General features: G+C 37.1%; 1 protein-coding gene across 11 annotated transcripts in view; it reads right to left on the bottom strand.

Annotated features, from left to right (window-relative positions):
- MYSM1 (Myb like, SWIRM and MPN domains 1) overlaps nt 1,104–21,646 on the bottom strand; it is a 43,204-nt gene continuing 22,661 nt past the window's right edge. Inside the window, exons 11-21 of one of the 11 annotated variants that reach the window (XM_021096569.1) lie at nt 20,677–20,754; nt 18,919–19,007; nt 16,713–16,767; nt 16,315–16,365; nt 15,520–15,594; nt 14,786–14,974; nt 13,755–13,887; nt 9,343–9,448; nt 9,107–9,164; nt 7,859–8,036; nt 1,104–2,006 (exon numbers count right to left, since the gene is read on the bottom strand). In XM_021096569.1, coding sequence (XP_020952228.1) covers nt 7,869–8,036; nt 9,107–9,164; nt 9,343–9,448; nt 13,755–13,887; nt 14,786–14,974; nt 15,520–15,594; nt 16,315–16,365; nt 16,713–16,767; nt 18,919–19,007; nt 20,677–20,754 — 1,002 coding nt within the window. In that variant the 3' untranslated portion in view covers nt 1,104–2,006; nt 7,859–7,868. Of the gene's footprint in view, nt 2,007–3,977; nt 8,037–9,106; nt 9,165–9,342; nt 9,449–13,754; nt 13,888–14,785; nt 14,975–15,519; nt 15,595–16,112; nt 16,250–16,314; nt 16,366–16,712; nt 16,768–18,918; nt 19,008–20,676; nt 20,755–21,646 lie in introns of those variants that run through there. The other 10 variants (XR_002345171.1, XM_021096568.1, XM_021096571.1 and 7 more) reach the window with 10 other exon arrangements.

Raw genomic sequence — 21,646 nt, 5'->3', positions numbered from 1 at the left:
TACTCTTGAAAATGCCAGGTGTTTTCTGAATTCATTTCTCCCAGGCTTGGCCATAATGCAAAACACAGAGAACCATGTTGGAACACATTTCAATCCATAAGGTTTCTTTCTTCTACTGCTGAGGTAAGAGACTAATCACCCCATGGCTTCATCTGCTGTGTCAGGCAATAGTGCAGTGCAGAGTCTATGAGCACAGGAATTTTTTAGTTGCCCAGAAAAGGCAGGGATTCCCATGAGGAGCCCTGACAACGGGGGGACCTTGATTTTCCATTCTGTCCTTAACTGGGTCTGTGACTTGGATAAGTCACTTCTCATCTTCTTGCATTAGTTTTCTCATCCAAAAATGAGGAGATGGAACTAAATTGTTCCTTGGGATTCTTTCAGCTCGGAAACCAACAACATGGTACCTGGTGAGCTGACTGTAGAATCATGTGGATGTCAGTTTGAATTGTTTTTGCCACTTTTGACTGCAAGACCTTGGATAAGTTACTTAAACATTATAAAGCTAAATTTAACATGAGGACAATAAAACTTCTTTCAGGGTTGCTGTGGAGCTTAAATGGATACTCTATAGCATTTAGAACATTATCTATAAATGGATGGATGTTATTATTTTAGTATCTTCAAAAATGAAAATGGCTAACCTGGAGATACCGTGAAACAAGGAAGTTTACCCCAAGATCACACAATGTCAAGGAACTAGGCAACTGAATGTTTAAAACGTTTGCAAATTCAGTTAGATGTGTAATCTCTGACTCTGTAAAGCCAATCAGCAGCGCGGGGCTGAGATTACCATGCTCATAGACTGTGACAGAGCGCCCTCTAGTGGCTTTAACATTTTCCTTAAAATGAAGAACAAATACTGCTTTGCGGATTTATAAGCAAACAGCAAGGATTTGGGGGTTTTTAATCTTAGATAAACCTAATATAGCTAATCTTAGATAAAGATAATAAAGTGCCATTAATTATATCATTTCTGAAAGTAATTCTTCAATTTTTCCATAAAAGTCATGTTCTGTATATTTATTAGATTGTGCAGTTCTAAAAGACAAAATTACATTTTAAATTAAAACATAAATTATATTGAACATTGGAATTGCACATAAAGTCTTCAGAATAGTTCTTTATTAAAATTATTTGGAATAACTCAAAAGGATGGTGCAGTAGCCAAACGGGTTTTTCTAGAGGTAACCTTGCTACAAACGTGACTATGAGACTGGGCACATTTCTTCATTTCTGTGGACCTCAATTTCTTCATATAAAATAGGATTCTAAGCCTAAACATTTTCAAATTCCTTTCCAACTTTAAGATTCTTTGAGGGGTATATGTTAATCCTTTTTCTTATAGTATTAGAGTTTTGGCAAAGTAATTTTATTTATTTATCTATCTAGGGCTGCACTCACAGCATATGGAAGTTCTCAGGCTAGGGGTCGAATTGGAGCTGCAGCTGTGGGCTACAGCCACAGCCATGTGGGATCCTTTACCCACTGAGGGAGTCCAGAGATGGAACCTGCATCCTCATGGATACTAGTCAGGTTCGTTAGTGCTGAGCCACAAGAGGAACTCCTGGCACAATAATTTAAAGCCTATTTGAAGATGAGTTTAACATTTTATAAAACCGAGGGTAGCCATCTGTATGTAACAGAGATGGCTAATCACTAACAAAGACTCGAGTTCTCTTTCCAAAGTGTAGAATTTTGCAAAGCAGCTGCCCAATCAGGACCCCAGTGAGCAGCCCCTCTTTGCATCCAGGTGGGACCGTATGACTAGTTCTGGTCAAAGAAATGTGAGCAAAAACAAAATGTGTACTCTAAGCCAAGGTAAATAGCACGTGTGTGAGCCTCTCTGTTCTTTCTCATTCACCTGTGCTGAAATGGAGGGCACCTGGGCTACTTCGTCACAAGATGACAGAGCCACATGTGAAAGGAGAAATCACCCATGGGAGTCAAGCTGTCCAGGAAAGCCAAATCTTCAGAACACTTGCGGTGCACTTTGTGTGAGAAACCTGTGTTAAGACATTAAAAATTAGGGGTGGCTTGTTACAGCAGCTAGCTTTAATTATCCTAATACTCTCCAGCTCCATGAGGTTGCAATCTATTTTAAGATATTGCATAAAAGAAACACTCTCTCTCTCTCTCTGTTGGCAGTGGGGGAGGGGGGTGCAGGGAGAATTAGGCCACTCATTTTGTGGTTAGGAAGGTATGTTCTGAAAAAGGCCTTATCAAGATTTCCTTTAAACTACTACATTTTCTTTCACAAAAAGTCAGATATGGACAATCTTCTGGTTACTGATGGCTCAGGATCCCACAATTAGTGTTGAGTCATATCAGATGTTTTCAAACAAAAGAAAGTCCAGTCGTCACTCATCAAACAAAATGAACTAAGCAGTTAATTTGCTTTCAGAAACTGTCAAATTCTACGGTTTGAGGTGAACTTTTTAACAGGGGAAGGTGGGAGAGGAATCATTGATTATACTGAGTAAACAAGTCCGTTTTTAATTGATAAGCCTTTTAAAAAAATTTTTTTTTCAGCCACACCCATGGCATATGGAGGTTCCCAGGCCAGGGATCAAATCTGAGCCGGAGCTGTGACATGACCTATGCCACAGCTGCTGCAACGTGGTAAGGCTTGTTTTTGATAGCAGGGAAAATACGGAAGACAAAAGCAAATTTTTATTTAGCTGTATCTCTCTGCAAATACTGACAATGTTTTATTTAAGCCAGCTTTCTATAGGAAGATAATTGAGAGTCACTGATGTAGAAACACATCAGCAACAGAAAGAAAAACCATTATTAGAGTACAAACAGGATTGCAGGACAATGCTGGTCTGAAGCCAGAGGCTGAGTATTACGCAGGCCACAATCAGAAAATTATAGCAAATGCTTAATTAGCAAGAATCCATTACAGCTGTACAGAGGGGTGAACTTCCCATGAAATAAATGCCTTGTAAAATTAGGATTCTTAGGATTTTATTACACTTTGCTGCCTAAATTATTTTCATTTAGGAGCCTGAATTCAAAATGGTTCTGTAAACAACATGATGAATATGGCTGTACTCCTATGAGGAAAATTAGCTTGTGGAAATTGAAAATTTTTCTGCAAATACTAACAAAATTTAAAGGGTACATAGATCTTCATCTGGCAATTAAAACTATTTGGAGAAATTCTAAGTGCACAGAAAAAGGGGAACTATTTTTTCATAGAAAAATGTATTGTTTATCAAACTGATCGAATTACAGCAAACCCGCATTACAGAATACTATGCATCCTTGCAAAGAATGAATACATTTATGTGTTGATATGAAAGTCCTTAATGAAATGATAGAAATTGAAGATACATATGTGCTGAATATATAAAGTCTGATCCTGTTTTTCCCTATTGCTTTTTTTAATTGATAGGTTTTGCATAGGCTAGCAAATAAGGACTAAAAAGTTAAAGACCAGTTAATGAGTTTATTCTAAGGTGAGTTTTCTTCTCACAATTTATACTTTCCACGTCGTTAACTGACTGAATGTGAGTTACCTTCCTAAGTAACATCTTCATTATACCCTACCCTCTGACCAGACTCGCCTTTCTCTAAAGCTTTCTCTTTCCTTAACTCCCTGCCTATGCTAAGGTCACTCTTCTCCCCAAATGTCATTTAAATGAAAACTGCCAGTCTGTTTAAAGGCCATCTCTTCCAAGAAATCAGTCTCACTGCTTACATTCTAGAGGATTATTTCTCATTTACCTAAACACCTCTTCTTTGAAGTCTTACAGGTATTTATAATCAGTCTCAGTTTGTACTCTAGTGTCCTAGCTCCTATGTCAGGTTTTCAGTGTTTCCACTTATTAGATATTAGGATGCTTGTGGGGAAAAAAGCCCAAGACTTATTTATCTTTGTGCTCCCACATGCTCAACAAATGTATGCTGAATTAATGGGGCACTGGATGGAATTCTATGTGCATGCAGCTAGTAATTCAGAGACCAAATGATTCACTATTTCAAAATTTTATTTATATAGAATCTTCAGAATGTTTTCCTTTAATTCTCACAAGATAAAACCCCAAAGCTTAAAATCAGTTTTTTTTTTATGTCGCAGTTAGGTACAGGGAGGAAGGTTCAATCATTTTCAGGAAAAGCTTTCCTGACTATACAAACATTAATATTTACAATATTCTTTAATATAGACAACATGGCATATTTAAATGTATAAAATCATTTAAATCATATTTTGTTAACAGAATATTCCAAAATTCAAAGCAATAAAAGAAATCCATAAACACTGATACCATTGGGGGACAACAAAACAGCAACAGGTTTACTAATAATCATGGTAAACTTACACATAATATATACAATTTACACATCAAGTCCACAACTTTAAAGATATACATAACCTATTTTTAAATCATGCTAGAATCTAAATACTATTTTATAATTCATAGGTTCAAACAAATGTTCTGCAATAACCTATGAAACAGGAATGCAAACTATAAAATCATACTTAATATTTCTTCATTCCTAAGAGAGTACTCCACAGAAACCTCAAAGATAGCAGATTGGCACTTTTTGCTGAAATTAAAGTTCTTATGAATATATTCATAAATCCAGTCAAAGGAATAAAATAAAACCACCAAGATATCATGAGTTATTTTTACCTTCTCCAAGTTGGTTTCATATAGAGTCCTGATATAATCAGACCTTCTCTGGGATATTTTGACTTTCACCTGATTTAAAGGGATAACATTTATTCTTCGTCTTGTTCCAAAAAGGGTTAAGGTGGCTTAAAAGGTAAGATTTAGAGAATACCAGAAAGCACAAATTACAGGGTAAATGAAAAAAGAATGTGGGGAATAGCATACATAAAAACATTTAAGATCAGGAATTAAGCTCAAGTATATTACATTATTCTTCATGGTGATTTTCTGGAAATACTGCAAAATACGGTATTAATTTGTAAGAAAACGATTACACTATTGGTAAATTGGAGATGCAGTTCAAATTTCTTTGCTACATTTTGTACTAACCTGCTGGAACAGATGCTGATACAAATGTATGTGCTTTTTTCTGTTGTGCTTGTGTGAAGGAAGTGTTCCTAAATGTCAAGACGTGTGACTTCAGACTTAAGTCTCCAGCTGTGAGAAGACTACAGGTGGGAGGGGACCACAAAATTCGGGTACCCTGACTTAATTTCTACGGAGAATCCCACCAACTGGATGCCAGCTGATGACCTGAGGCGGTCACGTGTCGGATGGTTCCTCTGCATCAGTCCTCGGGCAGCCTGACTACACCAGGTCCTCCTTGGCACATCCCTTGGACCAGATGAACAGGAAGAAGGTAAATGGAGAACAGGAGGCCCCCACAGGTTGCACACTGAGGCTGTGGTCTCCCCTGCTGCCCAGGCATGCCCGTGGGGAGGAAAGTTCTGGAGAGAAGGCTGGGGCAGCATTAGTGCACTTCTGGGAAAGAGGAGTGGGTCTGTTCAACTCTATCCTTCCGGCCCCGGTCTCAACACATGACAGAACGAAGGGTCTTGCGCCTACACGCTGCGAGTTAAGAAGTGAGGGAGTGAGGATGGAAAAAAAGGGCTGGAGGGAAATGCAGAAAGAAAAGGCAGCAGGACATGTGGCATGAGTTTCAAAACTAATGATTAAAGGGAGTTCCCTTTGTGGCTCAGTGGTTAACGCACCCAACTAGGAACCATGAGGATTCAGATTCGATCCCTGGCCTCACTCAGTGGGTTAAGGATCTGGCATTGCCGTGAGGTGTGGTTTGCAGACAGGGCTCAGATCCCGCGTGGCTGTGGCATAGGCCAGCAGCTGTAGCTCCGATTTGACCCCTAGCCTGGGAACTTCCATATGCCCTGGGTGCGGCCCTAAATAAAAACAAAACAAAAAACTAATGCTTAGGAACCAGCACAAAATATCCACCTGAAAACTAAAACTAGCTGCTGCAGCCTGTCTTTGAAGGATGAGAGGGAAACGCCCATCAAGAGAGCTAATTATTACCACTTTCTAGGGTCTGTTCCTGATGTACAGTGAAGAAAACATGTCACAAGGAAGAGCAGTAAGGAATGAATTACTCCCTTTAGCAGAATCAGACTTTCTGCCCTGGAATTTCAGATGAAGAGCCAGCCTGAGGTCCAGAAGATTATGTGATTTTATCACTGTCACACAACAAAGCTAGTAATGGAAGTGGGGTAAGAACTCAGGTTTCCTAATTTTTGGCCTCTAGCTGTAATAAGTCCAGTCCCAAAAGTAACTGCTCTATAAGTTATGTTTCACTGTTTATCCTAAATGCATACAGAAAAATGGAAAATACTACCACTTTTCTTTAGAAACATTTAATTCGGGAACCATACCATCTAAAAAATATAATCTCCAGGTACTTAGTCTAATAAATTAGAATGAATCTTAAGATTTTAGACCTGGAAGGATGCCAGGGAGATAACCTGGACCTCAGTTACCAGGAGGATGTAGGCCCAGAGAAGGTCAAATACATCCCCCCAAATCACCAGGTTGCATTAGGACCCAGGTCATCTAAAACTGGCTCACTGCTCCTTCCAATACTGACTTATTTTCCTTAGATATTCATTAAATCAAAAAAAAAGTAAAAGTATACGCAGATTAGATGTAATATCGTTATTAATAAAGAATTGGCATAAGTCAATTCTTTAGTTAATAGAAATGAACTAAAATCTATCAGAATAAATCAGGCAGCATGACTGCTAACTTTCATTTGAAAATATACTTAAATGTAAATCACAATTTTTAGTTTTACTGTTGTTTTGAAGATGGAAGACCGTTCACGGTGTCTCAGCCTCATGCATTTGAAAACTGTTTGCAATTCCTGGAACAGGGCTTGGAAGATAATGGCCAGCAACCTGTTTTCTGTGAGGCTCATGAACTAAAAACGGTTGTATATTTTTACAGCATTGTTAAAAAATATAAAGAAGGTCAGAGATGGTATGTGGTCTGCAAAGCTTACATTACTAACTGCCCCTGTTCTGGTTTCAATAAGTATATGAAACTGTGCTTAATATACTGTTATGTCCTAGAAGGATTTTTTTGTCTTTAAATTACATCTCTCTGACTTACTTAAGTTTTACTGTAATTTGCCTCTTTCTCCTGATAGCAGGTAGTAGGAAAAAAAATCCAGTTAAAGGGTTATAATTACCTGTGTTCTATCTAGTTAACCAAAGCTTTACCATATACTAACTTAAGTGGGCATACAGTTGAAGCTACTTATTTTGTGTATCTGAAATCCATACAAAATGTTTCAGATGGCAAGAAAATGGCATATCCTCTAGTAGTGTTGTTACAAAATAAAATGCAAGCAAATACCTGTAATTAAAAAACTGGTAATTTGATTCTCTCCTTTAGGTATCTTCAGTTGCTAAGATATTCTCCTGATGCTTGCCCTGGCCTCCCAGAGCTGCTGTCAGGTTCATTACACCAGCACTTCTCAACCATGTTAATAACCTCAGTGACCACCCACCCCTGCCTCATTTGCAACCATAAACTAGCCTGAGGAAAACACAAGAAAAGAATAAAGTACTCCTTATGAGACAGGAGATGACTAGCTCCGGGAGAAGTGAAAATCAGAGACACACTCCACGTACCAACTTGAAGGCAGCAGTGAGGCCACCTTTCAGTCCACACCCTGCTTACTGGCCCTAGAGGACTGCCAGCTAAGGGGGACACAGCTTCACACAACTCTGATCATTGCCATATGCTACACGGTTTCTGTGGCAAGCTTCAATTCTGTGAACTAACCAAAAAGCAAAGCTGTGCCACTGTTAACTAAATTGCAATAATTTCAACTTTATAACTTTGAAAGCAGGATCTATTGTGTCAAGAGTAAAATGTCTTACTTTAAAATCATCACATTAACAATTCCTTGGGCCCCACAGTAGTGTTCTCTTCAGCCATTCCATTCTCTGGCTTGCTTTTATAATTGGAAAGGAACAAATTTTCTATTTGAGTCAAGAATTCTTCAGCAATGAAGCAATTGGTCACTTTGCTCAGAGTTTTCCTCAGACACTCCAAAAGCTAGTTGAAAAGAAAAGTTTTATATTTAAATACACAAAAATGTGTAAAAGGGCATTACTATCATTATTTTATCCCTTTCCAAATTTCTAATGCACAAAAAAGAAACAGTCTCCTTAACGGTGGTCAAGGATAAAATAGTATTCAACAACCATACAGCTGAAGTGTCAGAAGCCACTGTTAGGGAATGCTTAGGTTAGGTGCTTTCTGATTTTATATAAGGAGATAAACCCAAGACTTTACATGTAGTTTTATTTACAAAGCAAAATAATCCTATGGGATAAAAAAATCTATGTACAATGCAGGAGTCTATCATTTCAAAAGTAGGATGCTAGAGTCTACTTCCTGGCAAATGCTCATATTAACCTCCTAAAAGAACACAGAGTGGCTATATAATAGGAGGGGATAAAAAGAAACAGTATGTTTAAATTTTCTATTTTCAAATTGTTATAAAAAAGAAAGAAAAACAAATGTTGCCAGTCTTAATTCATTCTCTTCACAGAAATAAAACTCGGAGTGAAATAAAAGAACTTAAGACTCTTATTTCCTACTGGAAAGTTAAATAAAATAACTATTTAAATTTAATAGTTAGATACTACTGGTCTTAATTCATTCTTTTCACAGAAATAAAACTAGAAGTAAAATAAAGGAACTTAAGACTTATTTCCTACTGGAAAGTTAAATAAAATGACTGTTTAAATTTAATGGTTCGATATATATATTATCATTCTTAAAAATGATCAGTTGTTAAAGCTAAATGGAAACATGGAGCTTCTGAATTTAATAAAATGAGAAAAATGTTCTCCATTGTGTACAATAATAATCTGCTAAGAAATTTATCACCCAACATTGACAAATTTATTCTAAAATAGTATCACTACTATATGCAAGCATGGGCAACAAAAACAAATTACTAATTATCTCTTGGAAATTAATTTTAGAAAGGAAAAAGCAATAAAGAAAATACACAGAAAATGTATCCACAAAGCATTAGGCATCATGGGAAAACACATCAAGATGAATAGCTTTAGAATCTGTGAACAATGAAACCAATTAAAATGAAGGCTGCTTACTTTCTGCAAACAAGTCAGGTCAGAATCCCGGCGAAAGATTTTATCCATGGGGACACTGCTGTTGGAAGAAATATGAAAACAAACCGATGAAACAAATGCTATAAACAAATCAGTTTTGTAATAGACTATCACTGACGCCATGCATCACAATTTTATATTTAACTTGGGTTTTCTCTAAAACATAATTTAATGAGCAACACTGCAGATGTGTAGCCATCTCAAACCACAGTACATACCTCCGGGATAGCCTGTATTTTTCTATTATCCATCTTGTCTTTTCAAATACTAATCCCCACCGAGGTTCTTCTAACATCTGTTGTACTTCAAATTTGTAAGGTAAACCTAGAAGAGCATAAAGAAGTACATTTTTACCAACTATTTCTTAAATCTCCAATCTCCTTTTAATTACTTAAAATTCCCTTCAGTGTTTTCATAACTGCAGCTTGGCAGACCAGCCAAACAGCACTTTAAACATAGTGGGCATTCATTAAATATGCACTGCCTGGCTGAACTTGGTCCGTCAAGCATTATTAATCCAAACAATTAATAAATAAAAGTGCCATTTGCATGACAATTCTATGCAAGCAACTGGGACAGATAAGATGATCACATAATTTATCATCCAAACCAAGAGACTTTCAGAGTGAAAGTGGGCACTATCGATAATTGTGCCAGAACCACAGGCTTAAACTGGGATTGTGGGATTGACCTAGGCAAACCAAGACATATTCTATCCCAGGGATTTTTTTTTTTTTTTTTTTAACATAGGTCATCAAGCTTACAACGTCATAAGTAAGGTAGGCAGCATTATTCCTATTTAACAGATAAAACTGAGGCTGAGACAGACTGAACAAGCTGCTTTTGCTAGTAAAGCAGAAGAGCATGGATTTTTTTTTTTTTTTTTTGTCTTTTTAGGGCCACACCCATATGGAAGTTTCCAGGCTAGGGGGTTGAACTGGAGCTGCAGGTGCCAGCCTACATCATAGCAATGCAGGATCCAAGCCACATCTGCAACCTACACCACAGTTCATGGCAATGCCAGATCTTTAACCCACTGAGTGAGGCCTGGGATCAAACCCACATCCTCATGGATACTAGTCAGGTTTGGTACTGCTGAGCCACAAGAGGAACTCCCTAGAACTTGGATTTTAAACCCCAGGAGGCTTGCCTGACTTCTGAGCCCACATTTCTTCCACCTGCCTCTGTGTGCTGACCCAAGACTAGACAGGGGATAGGTTTAATCCTAGAGAGGTGTAACTGCATTTAAGTCACACTAAACTCTGGAGGAAACGAGTCTAAGGGGTGAGTATCACATACATAAGTTAGAAACAAAGGATGCACCTACTTAGTCATTTCTCACATACCCTTCAAAATCCCCATGTAATTGCATTTGTGGTGTATGAGAAGCTCAGCTGATTCGTAAAGGCTAATACTGTGACAATAATAATAGTCATTCTTACATAATGCTTACTATGTGCCAGGCTTTAGGTTCTTAAAGGCACTAGCTACCGGTATTGTCCCATTTTTTTTGTTTTTGATGAGGTCCCTGAGCCACACAGAGGTTATTAAATAACCTGTTCTTGGACATATATAATTACTAAGAGGTAGAGCCAGGATTTGAATCTAGGCAGTCTGACTCGCATTTATATTCTTAAATCTTTATACTGCCTCTCAACTTGGGTTTTTGCTATCATAAAGCTTTTCAAGTAAACAAAATGCTAGCAAATCAGAAGTCATTACAGGGGGACAAAGAAAAAGTCATAACTATACTTCCTCACAATACAACCGTAATTTGTCAGTATGCTCCTAAAAGGCTTTCATCTCCCCTTTATTTTTTCGGGTGTGTGGAAGAAGGGAACAGCAAGCCTGAAGATATAACTGGTCTTTTCTCCATTTCATTTTCTCCCTCCAAGAACTTAAGAAGAGAGACACATTACAGTGTACAAGCCATTAAGCAAACTCTTTTTGTGCTAACAATCATTTACTTAATATGTTTCGATTACCTACCAAGCACAGGCAACAGCCTATAATACTATTTTAGACCTATTATTTACTAAGCACTTTATATATATATATATATATATATTACTGACAGTCTCTACAACCCCCCCTTTAAACAAGGTAAAATTTTTTTCTCATTTGACAGATATGGCAAAGGAGAATGAGAGGGCTTACATAACCTGTCCAAGGCAAAATAATAAATGTGAGAGTTGGGATAGGTGAGCAACTCCTACTCTTAATGAAAGTTAAAAAATGAGACTAAAAGATTTCAGTCTGTGCTCATAAAAAAAATAACACACACACATTGTATACACATTGTATCTGATATTAAGAACATTTTCTAAGTTAAAAAAAAATGGCACTAGACCAGTAAAAATCTCCTTTTGTACTGATTTTTTTGGCTACTGAAACACCAGAAAAAAATTAATCACCAAGTACATTTCCTGCCTATTACAAATAGAGAAACTGATTAACCATTAGAGATACTGTACTGAAAGAATTTGGGTGTATAACACAGGGGGGAAATAACAAATCAATGAATGAACAAATAAATAATGGACTCAGTCAAGGTACTGTAACACAAGGTATCCCACGGGTTCTAGGAAATTCTTTTTTGGGGGGTGGGTCAAAGTGTACAACACGGGATCTCAGTTCTCAGACGGGAGACTGAACCCAGGCTGCAGCAGTGAAAGCCTCAAGTCCTAATCACTAGACTACCAGGAAATCCCAAGGAAATTTTAATTTTTTAACTGCAGGGTTTCCAAGAGGAACAAAGAGAAAGACCAAGGATTAAGACCTAATAAGCAGTACTGACAATGATCAAGTCAGGAAAGAGGCAGCTCTGCCCAAGAGAACTTTCTACAACAACGGTAACAACGTGGAATACTTGTACGCTGTCTGATGTGAGCATCCACTGTGCCTGCTAATCTTGAGTGATTCTTTTTCCTTCACACACAAGCATTGGTCTCTATCTATATATTCGAACTGTCTACAGATCTCAGAGTTTGCTCTCTAGGCAGCTGGCTTCCTGTTCTGTTTAACAAATTTAGTTGCCCTGGTCTCCTTGGTCTCACCTCTATTATCTCAACTCAGAGACTGCTAGGCTTGGCGTGGGTTTCTCCTTCTTAGGCCATACTCAGAAGCTCTTTTAAGTTAATAAACCAGGGTAACTTGGGTTCCCTTTTTCATCTCTCTATATAGTCCTTCACTGCCTGATGGTATATCATAAAAACCACTAATTCATATATTTTGTCCAGTATTTTGGTTGTTTCTGACAAGTCCTTATTACTTCTTTTGGGACAGAAGTAGGGTTCCAGGAATTGAATTTTAAATTTAATTCCAATTAATTTAAACAGCACATGTGGCTACATCTGTTAGACAGCAAGAATAGAAGCTCACCGCCAAAATCTAGCACAATGTGATATTAAGACATGATTTAAATTAAAAACTAGTAAACTGTGATTCCTTTTGTAACTTTTTGTAAAATTATACTGGGGTAAGATGATGTATACATGTGCTATGTTCAAAATGAGCATTTTGTACTACAGTTAACGTCAGTACTATTCAGCCAATAAAATCCTACAGACCACCGACATTCCTTAGGTGGACAGCAACTGATTAGGTGCTACTGGAGATACAAAGATGAAATAGTTCCTGCTCTTTGGGGCTCAGAGTTTAGTGAGACGGGCTAAGGAGATAAATTACACTGAGAGACGAAAGTGACCATGAAGGCAAGAACACAAATAGAGCAACTAATAATAAATGACATGGGGGGGAGGGGGCGTGGTAGTTCTGAGGTCTTTACCAAAGAGAGGGCATCTAAATGGTATCATTAAAAATGAAGAAATTAATTTGTTAAACATTAGTTTATTACCTACTTTATGCCAGGCCCTGTGCTAGAAACTGAGGATAGAAAAAGAAGTATAGTGTATCTACCTTTAAGGAGCTCAGGAGCTAATGGGGGAAAGTATAACGTAGAGTGACAGTATTCAGAGACAGCAGTGACCCAGAGCAGAGGTATTAAGGATGAAGACAATATGCTAGAGATGCTATTGTTTCTTACGCCCCCTCTACTTTTCCTGGTCTGCTACATTAACTCTCTATCCAGCCAGAGTTGACTAGACCAGAAGTGGGTATAAATCCCAAAGGAACCAAGTCATATGATGGGCTGAACCAACCAAATTATTTCTTGAGATAGAATGGAAACTAAGAGATATAAAAATAATTAGGCACTGTTGAGCCTACACTGGGAGGTCAAGGAGAGCTGGTGATAGGGTGGTCATTATTCTTTGTATTTTTTTCATTTCAATGCCATCACAGAGAAAGCCAGTCTGCCTTTATCAAAAAATTTTAAAAGAACAGAGATTTTGTCTTTTTTTTTTTTTTTTTTTTAACTGCAATGTCTCCAAGGCCATAAATAAGTTTTCTCTATGTCGTAATCCTTTTGCCCAGTGGCCATGGTAACAGTGGGGACTTGAATATAGAAGGAAATCCTAAAAGGAAAGCAGGTGGCTATACTACATGGTATCCAAGCAGTGATGCTCCAGCTGAGGACACAAACTTTTCCATAAAATTGCTTTGCATAGTGATTCAAAAAAAGGAAGGCAGAAGTAGGATAAAGTTGAAGTTGTTTTTGTTGAAAACTTACGGTAAGAGCCATCTGCGCTAACTTCATCACTTATAACAAGGCAGGTAATCTGAGAATAAGGTAAAGGATTATTTCGATTATAGGGACTAACAATCATTCCAATGAACTTTGCACCGCCTCTGGAGAAGTAACTCTACAATTTAAAAAAAGTGTAATTAGTTTCAACTACATACATTTACAAGTTAGTATTTACCCATACTAACATTTTAAACATCTAATAGAAGAAAAGGGAATGCAAAGATGTGTTAAAAAATTCACTTCCAAACAGCAACGAAATTAAGCATCTTTTATATTCATTTTGTACCCTAAATTTTTCAGGCCAAAACATGTTCAAACCAACTTGAAAAGATCACCATTAAAAAGATCACCTGGGAGTTCCCGTCATGGCACAGTGGTTAACGAATCCGACTAGGAACCATAAGGTTGCAAGGTTCAAACCCTGGCCTTGCTCAGTGGGTTAAGGATCTGGCATTGCCATGAGCTGTGGTGTACGTCACAGACGCAGTGTAGGCTGGCAGCAACAGCTTCGATTAGACCCCTAGCCTGGGAACCTCCATATGCCGTGGATGTGGCCCTAAAAAGACAAAAATAAATAAATAAATAAGTAAATAAATAAAACAAAAAAAGATTGCCTGGCCTGCAAGATCTATATTTGGCATCAATACAGTTACAAATCATATTCACTACCCCTCAGCTGTAATCTTTATCAATGTGGTAATAATTTATAAACAGCTGCCTGTGGGAAAAACATCCTAATATCCAATACAAAATGCAGAACAAAACAAAATCTTGTTTCTTCCAAAGATGCAAAATATATTATATTCCCAAATTATTTCAATTCTACCCAGTCCCTGTACCAGTCATTCCCATTATTTTTGAAGGCTCTGGAAGGAATTACCACTGTTATTTTGATGGCCTGTGTGTATTAAGGTAGCTAATTTTTTAAATTTAAACAAACACAATTACTCTTGAGAGAATGTGAGAATATGCAATTATTTACAGACTACATACACAAAGACCTATAAACACACCTGGTATTTGGCTTGAGTGTCAATATCTCGTAAGGAAGGATTAGGATCAAAGGCAGGATGAGAATGATACCATCCAATAACACTATAGCCCCTGACAGCCAAGGTTTCCGAGGCTTGTGTCTGTGAGACAGGATCCATCTCACACTGCAGTCCTGTACTCAGACTGTTACATGGTTCTGCTGCACAGACCTATAAAGGATTAATCCTTAAATGATTACACTTTTACTTTATTGTTTTAGTCCTTTCATACACAGATAAGAAACTTTCATTTGCCTATATCACTGGCAGCCTTTAACTGCAAATGAATTACTCTCCAAAACTGGGGCCGTATGCTAGGAATTCAAAATCCATTTTTCTACCTAAACAAATTAAGAATGTACATATCTGTACATTCTTTTGATGACCCCAATAATTTATGATGATAATTTCTAGCAAATGATATAGAGCAAGTTTCAACTATAAGGTTAGCATAGCCTCTTAGCAGCTGAAGTTTTTTATTGTGAAGGCCAACAAGGAACCAAGGCCTGGCAGCATTTCCTTTTCTTGGTGGTAAAAGGAAACAGATGCTCATTACACAGAATGTCCACCCACCTCTGGGAATATATAACTTTCCACATTTGCATATTCTCATTTATATCATAAACTCTGTATGTTAGTTATATGCACTTAAATCTATAAAAATATTTGGTATGGCAGGACTAAATAATTCTTAAAATTTTAAGAAAAAAACTTACTTCAACTATCCTATCAACTTCTGAGTATCTTCCTCCTAACAGACCAATCACTTCTGCCATAGATACATGAGCATGCTAGAAGAAATACAAAACAGACTCAACTCAAACACAGAGATAAAACCCACCTGAAGAAAAATCAAAATCCCACTTATCATAGGAGAGTAATTTACAATAGCAGTAATTACTTTTTTCTAAAGTAGAGTAGCAGAGTAGAGGAACCAGATGCTAGGCTCAGCATACTAAGGCTTAAGATTTTAGATCTATTTTCACTGCTGGCTAAGAAACTTTGAACCAAACACTAAAACCCTCCAAGATGCCATTTCTTTCATTTACAAAATGAAAATAACATTTATTTTCTCTACTGAGGAAAGGTATCATAAGGATACAAAGAAAAATCACTCTGGGTCCTCCTATGGAAAAACATCATGAACACACACACACAACTATTGGAGGTCTCAGTGTTTTAGCACAAAACGAGAAGCCTCCAAATGCTAAGAGTTGTTCTCTTTGTTGCAGTTATCTAGAAGGCAGCAGACAAGAATACTAGGAGATTAAAATAGGGTTAATGGAATAAACAGTCTGCAAAAACTCACATTAATTTATTTTCTCTAAAATATGGAAACATGCAATTGTTTGGCTTTTCTCCAAAAGAAAAGACTTATTTTTAGATTCCTTGTAAAAGAGGATAGTTAAGATCCAAAATACACGTCTTCCATACTCTCTCTTATGCCTGCAATAAAAATACACAAGAATAGAAATCAGAATAACTAAGTAAACACAATATAATATCCTTACCAAATCCATTATTAAAAGTGCTTCTGAAGCCACTTTCACCTGAAATGGCTCCTGAAATATAAAAAAAAAAAAATGGGGGAGCATAAAAATAGAGATTTTGTTTTTCCTAATTGGAATGTCCACCCTTTTCTCCTTTACCTATCACATCAAATTCTATCAATCAAAGCTCAGCAAAAATAAGACTTAAAAATACATATAATAGAATTCAAACCCCTAGCATGGTGAAATTCTCATTTTCCATCTGTATCACTTAGCTGACACTGAGCGTCTTATCCAATCTTTCATATACACACGCCTTATCCAATCTTTCATATTCACATGCCTTTTACACAGAAAAGAGAAACAGTTCTTGAGAGGAGAGCATCATTTATGGTTATTCAGTGATGCATAAGTAGTACCTGCTTTTCTTCATTGAAAAAATTACAAGGTATCAGTTGGAAGGGATCGAATGAGCTGAAAAGAGGAAAAAGAAAAAAAAATCATTCCTAATATAATCTCAAAAACATAATTAGGAAGCTAACATTTATTTACAAACTTGAAAATACGTATCAATAACATAAACCTAAATTCTGCACAAGTGAGAAAATTATTAAACTAGGAGAATTTCTTAGGACATTCCATACAATCCTTGTGGAAGAAGCACTGTTCTTTTGGACTCAATTAAAAATCTGGGAAACAGAACTTGGGGGACAAAGCAATTCTGTTGTCTTAATTACTTTTAACACCCAAAGAGGAGAACATTATAAATGGCTAGACATGTGTCTTACACTGAAATCAAGTTTCAAAAGTTCAATGAAAATGTAACCCTGACATAATACAGCAAAGAAAATTCAAGAGACGGGAAGTTTCTCAAAAACCCTTGTCAGTAAAATAAGGTGTTCAGCATGGAGTAGGGACTCAGTGTTTGTTGAATGAATAAATGAGAAACAGTTCTGTTAAATAAATCTATGATAGACTCATCTTTTAAAATGAAAAAGTATAAAAAGATAAAAAGAGGGACACCTAAGCAAGGCTAGACACAAAAACACATGTAAAACTTTTAGCCATGCCTGCACCAAAGCAGTGGGCGACCCAGGCCACAGTGGTAACAAGGTCAGGGGTCAATGGTGGAAAAGGCAAGCTTAATGAAATGTTGATGACTCAAAACTATGAAGGCTAACATGAGAAAAGTGGATCTGAATTCAAAAAGAGCCTGATAAACTGAAGTGACGTGAAAATTATAATAAGTATGTCCTACATTTAGACTCAGAAAATCAAATGTCTAGACAGTTGATGAAGAGTCCCAGCTTGTGGATGACTGTATGTTTTTTTTTTTTTTTCACATAGTTGATTTCATTTGATTTAATTTTAGAGAGGTAATATGTAACATAATAATCAGGGGTATGGACTCAATCTTTAATGCCTGGGTTAAATCACACCATCATCACTAACAAGCATAGGCAAGTTATACACCTCTTTGTGCCTCTCAGTTTCCTCACCTATAAAATGGTTAGCTATTACAATTATGATTATATAAATGAAGACCCAAGGTTTATAAAGGCTTTATGTAACTTACCCAGGGATATACAACTGGTTGAGTATTAGGGCTCTTTCCACTGAAAATAACCGAGTAGTATTCCTGGATATCTTATTTTAAAAGGGACACTGGAGTTCCTGTCGTGGCTCAGTGGTTAATGAATCCAACTAGGAACCATGAGGTTGCAGGTTTGATCCCTGGCCTCGCTCAGTGGGTTAAGGATCTGGCGTTGCCGTGAGCTGTGGTGTAGGTTGCAGACTCGGCTCGGATCCCGCGCTGCTGTGGCTCTGGCGTAGGCCGACGGCTACAGCTCCGATTAGACCCCTAGCCTGGGAACGTCCATATGCTGCGGGTACGGCCCTAAAAGGACAAAAAAAAAAAATAAATAAAATAAAAGGGACACTAATAAAAACTATAACCTGTTTCAGGGGTCATCTTTAGGAAGTAAGGGTCTAGAAAATCAAGGCAGGAGTTCCCACTGTGGCTCAGTGGGTTAAGGACCTGATGTTGTCACTGTGAGAATGCAGGTTCAATCCCTAGCCTGGCTCAGTGGGTTAAGGATCCAGCATTGCCACAAGTTTTGAGCCCAGGCCACAGATGCAGCTTGGATCCAGTGTCTCTGTGGCTGTAGCTCTGATTCTGCCCCTGGCCTGGGAACTTATGCCGTGGGAGGAAGAAGGGAGGGAGGGAGGGAGGGAGGGAAGACACAACTTTTGGTGAGCTTTTATGTTTCAAGTTACAAATTTTATATTATTTTTTTAAAAAGCCTCGCTAACAGTCAGTACCAACCAAAGAGAAAACTAGTTACTTCATGAGGTTACCTGTTCAGGTCTAAGGAATTCAATGACCACTTGTCATAAACCAAGCCCTTTTAAAACATATGTTGGATCCTACATTCATTCAACATGAACTAAATAAAACTCTTGCTCAAGGTCTCCCAAATTAATGAGTAAAATAAAACATTTCAGCAGTATTTTTAAACAATGTGAATAATACATTATTGTAGTATCAGATATTCCTTCCATATATTTTCTAATCACTTGTGACATGTTAAAAAAAAAAAATCACACTTATGTATCACAGTATACCTTTTTGTTGGTCTTGGCACTTTTGAAGATTTACCAGGTCTGCATTTTTCCTCCTCTCTCCTTCTTGCCAACTCCTCAGCAGAGAGATGCTAAAACATAAGCACCAGTTGATCAAAGGGTCCATCAACCATGGCAGGCAGAATTAATAGAGAGACATCACAGCAGAAAGCTAAAGATCACAGATTCTGCAGAGAGAATGCCTGGTTCTGCTGCTTACAACCTGGGCAACCTTGGCCAAGTTACTGAAGCTTTCTGTGTATTAGTTTTCCGTACTTTTTAAAAACATCTTTCATTTTTATTTATTTAGCTGTGGTATGTAGGGTGCAATGGCTTCATGAGGGAATCTCAGTTCCCAGATCAAGGATCAAACCCAGGCCGCAGCAGTGAAAGCATGGAGTCCTAACCACCAGACCACTAGTAAACTCCCAGTTTCCTGCATCTTTAAAATGGGAACAATAATAATAGTACTAATAACAATGTCAAGGTGTTTCTGTAAAGCCTAAGTGAGTTAATGTTTGTAAAATATTGACAATAATGTCTGATATACTAAGGCCTCTATAAATACAAAATGAATTGGATCTCTCTCATTTCACTTCCACTACCAACCTTATACTCTAGCCCAAATGGACTACACATTTTCCAGAATATATCTGGTATTTTCCCGTGCCTATATTCCTTTGCTTCAGCCTCTCCTTCAGCTTGGAGTTCCCTCCTCTATTTTTCCACGTTTTGAGATTCTCTGTTCTTCCTTCAAGTCACAGATGACAAACGTCGCATCTTCTGCGGAACTTTCCCTGATCACAGCCCTTTGGGAGGACCTTATACCTCTTGAGTTCAATCTCATGGAACTTACACAGGATTTATCTTTCCTACTAGAAACATAAGTTCTTCTAGGCAGGAACCACGTGATACTAATTACTGTGCCTAGAACAATGCTCGGGTGTGCGGTTAGAGGCACAGAATGGGGAAAAAAGAAAGAACATTTATTGAGTTCTTGGTGCATGCAACGCTTACTGAGTTCTGAGTATCAGGACCTTCATACATTTTATTTCATTTACCTCACTTAACTCACGCAAATCTCTGCGGGAGGTATTATTATCCACATTTTATAAAGAAAATCCTGAGATTTGATGTGGTTACACATATAAACAAAGCCAATAAGTACACCTTCACACATTCTTTCCACTTGACTGACTGGTTGTTCATATGTTGCATATAGACAGAATATATGTGTGTGAGCATGTACGTATACACGAACATTCACTCCCCATGTTTCTTTTTAGGGCCATAATTTTTATTAGTAGAAATACTTTAATACTTGTAATTCAATTTTACGGCTAATGCTTGGAACAATATTTTAATTGGTAGATCAGAACATCATTCAATGACTTTTCACTGAAATGAACAGGGCACAACTCCCTGGCACCTTGGCGGATACTCTAGAGCTAAAGACCAGAATGTAGAGACAGATAATCCGAGTTCTGAAAATGCCCAAACTCTTAGTTAACTGCATCCTCAATGCCTTCTACTTCGTTGCTTACTAGTGACTTCTAAACAAATGGGAAATATATACATATATATACACACATATATATATATCTGTGTGTGTATATATGTTATATAATACATAAAATGGGAACTATATATATCTACATATACACATATACAACAAGTATAATGTATGTGATGTTAAGATATACAAATATATACTGACAAGACAACTTTCACTTTTGAGCCATCTGAAAGGATCAAAGTTACCTCAAACGTCTGCCCTTCTAAGTCTTTTGCATCACACCAATTTCCCCATGGGTCTCGGACCCTGCGTCTCCTTGTGCGCTGCAATGGAATTAAAACAAAGCACAAGGTAACAAGATAACAAGATCAGCTTAGAGAAATCAAAGCACATTAATACTCAAAACCAAAATGATAGTATTCTAAAAATCTTTTTTTCCTATTAAAATATTATAATCCCTGATCAGCAATGCCTGACTACATTTTATTCATTTATGTTCAATAGTTGGCACTCTGCTCAGAAATAAATCAGTGATAATGTACTAAATTTCATCCCAATTTTTTCCTTAGTTTTCATTTTCTTTCACTATTTGGTAGTTAAACTCTAGGACAAAAAAATATATTTTTTTCATTTTATAAAATTTTATTGAAGTATAGTTGACATAATGCTGTGATAATTTCTGCTCTACAATAAAGACAAAAATATTTTTTAAGATCAAAAAGAACCACCCAGAAAATGACTTGGTGGAAAACTTCCAAGAACACACAGCAAGAGATATAAAATATTGAAAACTAGAAGCAAAATAATTATATCTCAGGCTTAGAGAGGAAGACATTGCCTAGTTAATACAAATAGCAAAAACTTATAAAGTTGGTTTACTGGATTAGTAACATCCAGTTTTACAAAAATAGTACTGAAGCTTTTAAACTAGACTGGCTGCCAGAAGCCAGTGTGTGACTAGCACCAACTCCAGCAACTGTATATGAAAACATCCTTCCTTAATAAACTAGACAGAAATGGTGTCCAGGCTACTCTCAGAAAATTACCTACTCTAATCATCTATACTCCTTTTCCATTTATCTCACCTATTAACCAATTTAACCTCTTTTTTTAGTAAAGCCAGCAAGACCACAATTTGACTCTGCCTTTTAGGAAACTTATTTTTAAAATAAGAATACTGCAAAATTCACTAACCTTAAGAATTAAAAAATAGGA

This window comes from Sus scrofa, chromosome 6, assembly GCF_000003025.6.
Source record: "Sus scrofa isolate TJ Tabasco breed Duroc chromosome 6, Sscrofa11.1, whole genome shotgun sequence".
NCBI classification, from domain to species: domain Eukaryota; kingdom Metazoa; phylum Chordata; class Mammalia; order Artiodactyla; family Suidae; genus Sus; species Sus scrofa.
Note: the sequence above shows the minus strand (reverse complement) of the source record. Positions and strands in the feature narration are given on the sequence as shown.